Source organism: Tympanuchus pallidicinctus, unplaced genomic scaffold (assembly GCF_026119805.1).
Source record: "Tympanuchus pallidicinctus isolate F22 unplaced genomic scaffold, pur_lepc_1.0 scaffold12, whole genome shotgun sequence".
In the NCBI taxonomy this organism is placed as follows: Eukaryota; Metazoa; Chordata; class Aves; order Galliformes; family Phasianidae; genus Tympanuchus; species Tympanuchus pallidicinctus.
The window spans coordinates 16971657-16982357 of record NW_026294637.1 but is presented as its reverse complement, the minus strand read 5'-3'; the positions used below and the strand labels follow the sequence as shown (position 1 = coordinate 16982357).

The following is a 10701-nucleotide window of genomic DNA, read 5'->3' as shown; positions in this document are numbered from 1 at the left end:
CTGCAGGCAAGAACGGCGGAGAGGGGCAGGTGAGAGCACAGCGCAGGGAGGAAAACGAAGTAGCAGATCTGAGAGACCACTGCAGCTCTCTGAGGGATGGATGGGTGGACAGAGCCCTGCACGCTCCACTGTGAAAATGTATTGGCAGACAGGATCCCTCTCCTTTCCCGTTATTCATTGTATACTTAGGTAAATTAAATCAGCACAGGTAAATGCGTACGTGCACTTACGTATGTGCAGAGACAGAAAGGGGGAAGTAAAACATGGCAGAAATAGCAAAAGTACAGCTAAACGTGCATCTACATGGACACATTTTACAGCTACCACATACAGGTGTTTTTATGAAACGTACCAAACGCCCCCTCCTGCTCTTTCCCCCTAACTAATGTTTATGTAGGCCTCTTTAAATAAATAAATGTATAGATGGTGTTTCCCAAATACCTGTGTTGTGTTTTTTATCTAATTTATCCAACTGTCTAAAAATAAAAGAGCTCCCCGAGTCTCCACAATGCGACTCCTAAGTCCACACCTGTGTTTTGTTCATCTCTACATTGGGACTGATGCACAGGCAAGAAAATAAACCTGTACAGTCTTGAAGAAAATAAACAGACACATTCATGCCCACACCGTTACCTATCTTCAGTTACATGGTTATGTACGTATCTTACATCTGTGCAGTCACACACATGTGTGTCTTCATGTACAAATAATGGGAATATGCACATACTTGTAATTCTTAGTACACCTTGGTACTTGTATATGTGCAGGTACTCATATAAAATACATAAATATAGTCTTGCACACACCCCTATCTAGATATTTGTATACATATATAGGTAAATGTACATATACATACTTAGGTAAATATGTATGCCATGTCTAGCATACATGTATATAAGTAGGTGTGTACACATGCATGTACACATGTCTGTATGCATACTTATCTATAAAAACATGCATGTAGTGCATTATCAATCTATACATTCCTATATATAAAATATTATACAGACACATGAAAATTGTTTCCTTTTATAAGCAAATAAGCATGGCTATACCTAAACAAAAACATTGCACATAATAACCATATACAGTCATACCTATGTGTACACACACACACACAGTTTTTAACGCATACATTTTAATAAGCAGATATGCAGGCATCTGTGTGGGTTGGTAGGTGTAGATATTGCTGTACTCATATAATAATACAAATATATATGTACACAGTTTTCATTTCTATACACTTTATACACACATATATAAACAAAGATCTGTGTGTGTACACAGTTATATAATGTATAAATTTTGGCTGTACGTATATAACTCTACATTACACACCTGTGTACAAATACATGTGTACATGAGGGCTGATCCAAAAGTAATGCCTCCTACCTTATTCTGTTGGCTCACACCACCAGTGGCAGATGGTGGTGTTATGGCTACAGAGCTCGAACCTTCCCACCAATACTCCATTACATTTTGTTGCCTTGTGACACCTGGCAGCAGTGAGGTTCTCTATTAGAATGGCACCCGTCATGTAAGTGAAGGTGAAGCATAGGGGTGGAATTGAATTGCTGATGAAAACAAACATCTAACAGTGGTGTCTGTGTTGAAAGCTTGTGTTTTGCAGCCAAGGATTTGCTCTATCTCACAGTGTTGTTGTGCTCTTCGAAGTTGTGGCAGTTTCCATGAAAATAAATAGGAGGCATTGCTTCCAGAGCAACCTACTTACATAAACACGTACCACACATGTATAGGAGCATCAGTATAACCCTGGGCTTGGGGGGCGGGAGGAGGGGAATGTATGTGGTGGAACGTATAGATGGGAATATAAATCTATAATGCATTATACATAATCATCTCTATCCCCACATGCATATTTTATATTTAATGTACAATGCATGTGAATAATTTACATATTAGCTGACACATACCTTGACAAGAATATCCACGTCTATTTGCACATGCATACTTTATGTTCTGTATGTGTATACCCACATCTACGCCTCCCTAGAAATCTATATGCACCCACCTACCTTTTTTATTATGTGCATATGATAAAAAGGTATGCAGTTATGTTTATTTCTGTATGCATGTGTCTGTGTGTGTCTGCACTGGGTATCTCTGTGTGCCCATCTATATTTGCCCAGCTGCATGGATACACACTCCCATACTTATATGAGCGTAGATACGGTGCTGCACTGAGCTCACTCGCTTTCATTCCCATTCCTTGCCCAGTGGGATCTCCCTGCAGACCCAGCAGAGCATTAACCTCTGCAGGACATTCAGCCCTCCAGCCTGTGATCTGCACCTCAGGGTGCCCCTCACCCTTGCAGAGCTGCTGCTTTGGCTCTTATGGAGAACACCACCAGCTGTGGGTGTTGGGTTCCATTCCCAGAACAGACTCTGCCATTGCTCAGCCTCACCGGGGTTACAGCACACAATGCAATGCAAACATTTGGTTCACACTCACGTTTTCAAGCAGAACTTACCACTGCTGGGCTCATTGTAGTACCGGCTGATGTAATTGTTCATGTCATCCTCTGAAACAACAAGAAGGCAGCGTGTGAGTAAGTGGCTGACCTGGCACAGCCTGCTCACAGCCCCATGGCCTCCTTGCCCTTCCAGGGCCGGGTGTGATGCTCAGATCCTGACTGTGCACTGCACACCTCGTAGCAGTGGCACCCACAGGCTGATAGGAGCAGGGTTCTTCATCACAGCTCCGTGGGATCAGAGCTGCCCAGCAGCGCTGCGTGCTGTGCTCTAAAAGCATTCTCATCCTTTTAAGTGCTCCTTTTGATACCATGTTTCAGAGAAGCATGCTCATCCCTGTGGGGCAGATTCCCTTCGCCCCCCGGGTCCCTGCGGCCGCTGTGCTGCCTTTCACAGCACTCTGCGGTTTGCAGGTGAAAGAAACAGATGTTTTCTGGGGAGCACTTTGCCCATACAACAAGACCCAAACCACCGAGCACTCTGTACCTGAAATAGCTGCACTCGTAAGAAGGCAATCGAACCTGACACTGAAAGGGAACGCGGTTGTTTTCCTGGTTTCATTGGCTCCTAAAAGCTTTCTTGGCCCCTGTTGATCTTTAAATGCCTGCAGTCAGAGGTGTGCTTTGTGCTAATGTCCAAGTTTAAAAAAGAGGCCTCCGAGTAGCTCAAGGCAGCGCTGCAGGATTAGGGTACGTTGCAAAGCTCTTCAGCTATCTGCTACTCAAAGACACTTCATTTCAATCATACATAATTCACACTGTGAATGCTAGCAGACCCACCAGCCTGTGCAGGTACTTGGACAGATCTGTGCAGATGTTCTTGGACACGCAGGGAACCTTTGGATACATGCAGACCTCCGTCCCCTTCAGCTTTCATGGAAATCTGTCCCAAACACTGCAATGCTTTGTGCTGAAGCAAGCAAGCAGCTTGGAAACGGTGTTTACCTGCTTTCTGAGTCAAGGCCCCAGTTAAACCTTCTGTATGATCACATGCATTGCCTGCCATCCACCTCCAGTGTGCGTCCTGCTATGCTACCACAAAATCCAGTGCCTTCAAACCAAGTTAACAGAGTTACAGACAATTCATTACTTCAGCAAACCAATGCCAAGCAGCTGCAAAGGATCTGCAGCAGTGCAAGCACTCACTCCAGCACAGCACAGTTACTGCTCTGCCTCACTGCCTGCTGCCATGTCAGCATGCAATGGCCTCCTTGCCCTCATTGGGCTCTTCTTTTTTATGTGTGTGTGCATCTCTCTCTGTAAATAATATAAACATGCATGTGCATATATAAAATATGAAATACTTCTTTTTCTAACCTTGAGGAGTTTCTTATGAATAAAAAACAATACAGAGTATTGGAATAACAAGAGCAGGATAAATATTTCAGCAACAGATTAGGTTTCTGAACAAGGCAAACTGACAACTAACAAACTCATCTTGGCCACAGGGAGTCACAGCTGTTTTGGGGCATAAGAGGCTACAAACAATCCCACTTATCTCTGATGATAGCTAAGAATACCACCTAAGAAGGTGCCTAAGAATACCACCAAGACCAAACTGGAAGCAACCACTTGTGCACACAAACAGAAAGTAACGTTACTGGGGAACTGCTTCAGAACTTCGTGGTGATTTACCCTGAAGTCCCCACTGTCAGCAGCCAGAAGGATCAGGAGCACAGCAGCAGGAGGAGGTGGGTGTAAGCGAGGGAGAATAATTCCTGCAAGGGAGCAGACTGCTGGTAGCACGGAGTGTTCTCTGTTCTCGGGATACTTGAGCTTCAGCTGCAGAAAAGCAGTGGTCTTTACACAACACTTCATTCTGTTTTTAAAATTGCTGGCAGCTCAGGCTTTTGGGAGCCCCACCATCAGTGCATCCCCTCAGAGCCACGTCTGCCTGCTGCCTCCAGCAGGGCCACGAGTCCCACTGGACAGAAGGGAGCACGGCCAGGAGAGCCGTTCCTGCCGACCCCACATAAATCCAGAACGGCTCTCCCTGGTGCTGCAGCCAAGCGCCTCTGCGAGGCTGCACAAGTGCAGCAAAGCCCAGTCAAGAAGGGCAGTAAGCCCTCTCTCTTTGCTTGCCAACCAAATCTCCATTACTGAAACAACGTGCAGCCCTTGGTTGGGATCTGCCTGAAAGCTACAGGATTTTATCTTCTGTTCTTTTCCTGCGAGATTCAGATTACATCTCCTCCACCTCAAGTGGTTTAGGGAGCAATAAACCATTTGGAGTACAGTCCCATATAATCTCATCTGACCCGAGAGAAAACACTGTAATCTCTCTCTCTTGGCCCTGTAAAAACCTCATAAATTTGGTGAAGCACATAAATGACACTCTGACCAAGGCAGATCTCTTTTTTAGTTCTGTAATCTCCCAACAGTGACCTTCAGTTGTTTCATCAACGACTGCAAAACCTCTGTACACAATAAATGCCATTTGCACATCTACGTGATTAGAGGCCTTAAAAAAATAATTTTTTAAGAAACAGAATTAGTTATTGTAACAATCAGAGAGACCAGTGTGGAATAGCAATGCAGGAGGTGCAGTGACAAAAGGACTACAGCGATGGAAAGGGGTTACAAGGAGAAAGGGAAAGTGCTCACCCTTCTCTGAAGATCCAAGCTTGCAGGGAAGACTCCACAAGGGAAGGATCTCCAACCAGAGAACCTTCCCCAGTGAAAATCAACCCTTAAACAAGGTCTAAGAGAGGTGCAGCCAGGCTCCACCCTGCATTGCCTTCACCTGTCTTCCCAGGGCTGACAGGATCCTTTCCACAGGTGCTCAATCAGTGGTTCAGGGCAGGACTCTACACTTCCCATACAGTTATTAAAATATTTTACTTCATATTTGTATTGCCATCGGTTATACTGCCTTCCATCCCAAAGTTGCATGCTTTGAATCACCGGTTTCCTTCTGCTAAGCAATCTCTCACTGAGCAGAGCAATCCCTGGCTGCACCTTCCTCCAGAAGGCAGTGATCTGCACAGAGAGGCTTCTAAAGGAGCTCATCCACTTCCATTGCTACCACCATCTAGAAGCAATTAGGAGAGAAGCATAGGATAAAATACACTTTCCAATAAAAGTCACTGAGACACTGAGCAGGAAAGTTTTTTCAGAGCAGAAATTATGAGACCAAGCTGTTGTCCCCTGAATGCTTGCAGAAATAGAAGCAGTGATGACAGCTATACTGCTCCAACAGCCCATGGCACTGCTCACTCATCCATTCATTTATTAGGGCACACAACTCTGAGCTGTGCCTCCTTCACCTTCCTGGTCTCAAGTAAGATGACCCAAAAAGAATGTTTTCCCCTCTGCTTTGCTGGCCCCAAAAGGTGTCTCTACCTTTCCCTCTAGCAACATGGAGAGTTTGTGCCAACAGGAAATACCAGCAGCCAGTTCATCCCTTCCAGGAGACATTCACACAAAGGCAGGTTGCCACGCAGTGCTGTGCTCACATGGCCTCCATCCACATACGTGTCCAGCCAGCACAGGTTGGATGGCTGCCTGAGCACATGGGATAATCCACCATGAGAGGAACTGCTGCAGCTACCTTGCACAGAAAGCAGAGCCACAGAGTCAGCGTGGTTCTAATCTGAGATGAAATGTCATTGTGGAGAAAGGAAAACTGCAGACATGGAAGATCAGCGCAGCAGGTCATGCTGCAACAGCACAGCGTGCAAAGAGCAGGGCTGAGATGCAGGACACTTGTGTGTGGGCACAGCCAATGGCTTTAGGTGCAGGATGGCCTGGGGGACCTCTCCGTGCTCATCTTCCAGCCTTGTTCTCTGTGAGTAGGGAGCAGCAGATCTGTATCTGAGCTGGTGTGGATCAAACACAGAGGAGCTGGGGCAAAACAGCTGTTTGCTGCATCGAGAAAAACAAACGTTGAGAAAAAATATGGATATCAACAAAATAACCATCAGCAGGGACAGAGAAGGATAATTTAAGGAGAAGGACTCAAGAACAAACTGATAAACTGGCAACGAATGAGGGCAGAGTAGGGGTTAGGGAAAGCTTCTAATGCTTTAGGAGAGTGAGGTGCAGGAACAGCGTTCCAATGCCAACAGAGGGCACCGTATCTCACTGCCTTCACAAAACTGGAGAACAACCCATTGTGAAAGGGATTGTTACAGAACGGATGAGGTGCTTGGCAGTGGGAGCGTTCCAGCTGTGCTCCTTTAACTGCCAGCAATATCTTCAGTCCCCATGTACTAATGATGGCGGACAACTTCAACCCCATGTGTGTGATTGCACGGTCACCACTTCTGGAAGTGGAAAGTTTCTACCCTGCCAGTTTGGTGAACATGAAATCCAAGAGCCTCACTCCACCAACTACAGATACACTTAAGTGCTACTTGATGTCTAATTCCTATGATTTCTGCTTGGACGATCACTACAGAGAACCAAAAAAGCCTAAAATGGGTACCTATAGAGAAACTAAATCCTCAGTCTTTCCAAGATACATAGAATTTGACCTGGAAGTGGAGTGCTCTGAAGATATAACCATTAATAGGAGTAGACTTCAAAGCAGATACATTCCAACATTAGAAAAGAACCCGATTTATTACCAACTGTCCTGCAGTGACAGGGCTCTCCTCACCACTAACAGGATCGCTTCAGGAACTGGCTTAATTTGCAACAGTCCCAAGTGTTTAAACAGCTCACGCTGCCTTGCAAGCAACAACTGACAGAACCCTTTGCAGTGCCCCACTTTGCCTTCTCAGGCAGCAAATGACTAAACTTAAGGGAAGCCTTCTGGAGCTCCAGAACTGGTCATTCTCCCCTCCCAGTCTCCCACTTTCTTCACTTGCAGAACACGTCAGTGCCTACGGGGAGAGTAAGCTTCTCTGTTCTCTAAGAATGACCATAAATTGCAGCAGTCCCCCAAAGAAAAACACTGCTAATCCCCCAGAAACAGAAATTCCACTCTGAATAGCTAAAATCACTGTTCTGCCATGGGAAGTAACAGAAAATGGGATCCAGTTCTTGCTCAAATCAGTACAAAGGTGCCATACTGCTTTTAAACTATGGCAGTGCTGTAGAATTTCCCAAACTGCAATGACATATGCAGGAAAATGAGGAATTTCCTCTAGGGACTGTAATTCATATATTATGAGGGAGATTAAAGAATAATAAATTTTGGAAGGAAGTATTAATGGCTGGATGGGGTACTGTGAACCCAGCATTCCCTGGAGCTGGAGGTTTGTAAACTGAACAGTAAAAATGATTTGTGCAGGAGCAGAAAATGTTGGATTTTATTCTGACCGTAACTGGTTCCATGCTGCAGGAATTCAGGAAGAGAAAAAAACCTCCTTCATCACTTAGAGGTGAGCAGATAGGATACATCGGGTGCTCCAAAAGTAACGCCTCCTATTTGTTTCCACAGAAACTACAACAGCTACAAAGAGCACAATAACACCATTTGATAGAGCAAATTCCCAGCTACACCAGATGTAATGGAGCATCGGCAGGAATGTTCAACCTCTGCTGCCATACCACCACCATCTGCCCCTGAGCCAACATAATACAACAGGAGGCACACACAGGCACCCACATGCAACCAGCGGTCGTCCCCAGCTCCTTACAAACCCCACAGCGCTATTTTGAAGTCTGTGAGTACCATCATCATTCAAGTCTACAGAAACTGAGGCAGTGAAGCCAAATAAGATGCTTACAGGGCAGCAAATGTCACAGCAATGCCTCCCTTCTCTCTCACCTTCCCTGGCAGTGACAACGACTGCACGCTGATTTGACCTGTGTGTCAGCCTTTGTGTCTGGCTACTCTGGAGTCCAGTTTGTTGGCTGGACAAATAAAATCTCCATTCAAAGAAAATAAAGTTGAAACATTTCCTGCCTCTTTGCCAAATTAAGTAGTAATTAGCATATATCCATGCTTTTTCCAGAGTTATTCCTACTGTCTTCCTACCTCCTACTGTTAGGATTTTTCTTCAGTGTCTGAAGAAGCAGTACATCAAGAACAGGCACAGAGTATCAGTTAGGGAGTTATGGGACGCTTTCAGAGCCTGCTGACCATTTGACCAGAATTACAGGATAACCCGAGTTGGAAGGGATTGAGTCCAACCTCAGGCTCTATAAAGGAGCACCCCAAATCCAAATCCCGAGAGTGCTGGCCGTGCCCACTGCCCTGGGCAGCCTGTTCCATGCCCACCGCCCTCTGGGGCAGAACTTTTCCCTATCACCCACCTGGTCCTCCCCTGACACAGCTCCATGCCACTCCCTTGGGTCCTGTTGCTGTCACAGAGAGTAGAGCTCAGCACTGCCCTTCCACTCCCCTCCTGGGCAAGGATATGTGCAGGAAGCTACAGAACAGCACACGCAGTGAGCTCCTGATGCTGGCCACACTGCGTGTCTCTGCACAAATTCCCAGAGGTGTTGTGTGTACCACGTGATGCTGGGGTTACTTGACTTACCTTACTGAATGCTGTAGTAAATTGGTGCACGAAATCCAGTGTAAATACCAGAGTACAAGCTGTCCCCAAGGAGCTTTAACTTATGTACTATGCCATAAAACTCCCAGGTATGGAAACGAATAAAAAGACTGAATGCTTTCTTATTCCATAACCCTTCCATGATGAAGTATTCTGCACTGAATGTTTCCATTGTTCAGTGTAGACGGGGGAAATAAGATTAGCTTGAGATGGAATATCCCATTTTTGCATGCAGTATGTTCTCCAGCCAACTAAAGCTTGCTGGTTTGGCACAATCCAGAGCTCTCCAAAGATGGCAATTTTTTTTTTTGAAGGCTGACAAAGTTAAGTTTGGCACAAACATATATATTCTATGCCATACCCTACCCTCAGGTGTTGTATGTAAGGCTCATGTTCTGCCAGAACAGAAAAGAAGAGCCTCTCCTGAGCCTGTTTTGCCTGACAGCTGAATTCTGACTTTGAATTGCAGCTTTTTTTTTTAGCAGTATTAGCAAACTGGTCCCTTACTTCTCCTCAAACTAGTCACTGCAATAGGCAATTGCAGATGTTTCTCCAAGCTCACAAATGCCATGTGGCCCACAGAATGATTAACTGCAGTAGTCACTCTGGAGTATTAAAGAAGGACAAAAAAACACAGTTAAAGTGGAATTCCTACTGTGGTCTGATAAGAGAGGGTACCTTGCAATACATAACTCTTGACCTAAAAAGTAGGGGTAAAAACACTGGTGGCTAACAGCTCCAGGTAGAAGTGGCTGGAAAGCCCTAAACATAGGAGATCCTACATCATCCATATACCCATTCCATGCTGTGCAAATGAAGGACTCTTGAGCTGAAGACATGCTCTTCCTCTGTGTGGTGTATCAAGCTGTTGGCTAAGGTTCAGAAGTCCTGTAACTTACACAGACGCAATTTCTAAGTCAGCATTGCTACAACAGTATTCAAAGCCTTGCCATAACGGATGTGTTACGTTATTATTTCTTTTCTCTGCAGAATAATGCAGGCAACTACATGCGAAATCCTCTGCCTCAGTTGACTGTTCCCTGGATTATGGATTAAAGCACTGAATATTACTGCTGGGAGTGTGGTTTTTCGTGCAGTTTGATCTTGGTCCCACTTGTCAATACTCCACCATAATGGCAGACTATCACAGGTGGCTGCCCCTTGCTGTAAGGCCACAGGACATTCTTTCTGTTCAATTGTAAAACATGGAGTCACCTAAACTTAGCTTGTTAAACTTAGCTCATAAGAATTCATCTGCAAAAGCTTTGTATATAATATATGGTACGATGCACAAAAAATATTTCCTTGTGTTTTTAGTTGACTTCTGGGAACCAAAAAATAATTCTATGATTCTCAGTACGAATGTCTAAACATAACTGCACCTCACCTGATACGTGAAGTAGTGCATGCTTTCTCATTTGCTGGATGCATTTTTTCCCCAGTGGAAAGCACGACTTGCTCTAATGAATCATGTAACCTAACAATATAGAAACCAAGATTATGTATCTACTTTGATGCATGTGTAGCCAGCATTTTACAGTGAGAAACTAACCATGAGTACTTGTGTTAATCTGGAACAAATACTTTGGACAGAAAAAAAAAATCAGATAAATCTCCATAGCGCTGTAATTTCAGCAAGTCTCCTTCTAATTGTGCACAACACTCTCCAGTTCCAAATGTAACCCTCAAGGAACACATGCATAAATTATAATATATCCACTGGGGAAACCTCTGAAATCCTACAAAAAGGGGGAAATGCG

At 44.8% G+C, this 10701-nt stretch overlaps 1 protein-coding gene across 4 annotated transcripts in view; it reads right to left on the bottom strand.

Moving 5' to 3' along the window:
• The window catches only part of TMEM266 (transmembrane protein 266), a 107501-nt gene that overhangs the window by 5626 nt on the left and 91174 nt on the right, over positions 1–10701 (bottom strand). For all 4 annotated transcript variants that reach the window (XM_052672197.1, XM_052672195.1, XM_052672196.1 and 1 more), the window contains one exon: positions 2493–2543. In XM_052672197.1, the coding sequence (XP_052528157.1) occupies positions 2493–2543 (51 nt within the window). The remainder of the gene's footprint in view (positions 1–2492; positions 2544–10701) is intronic.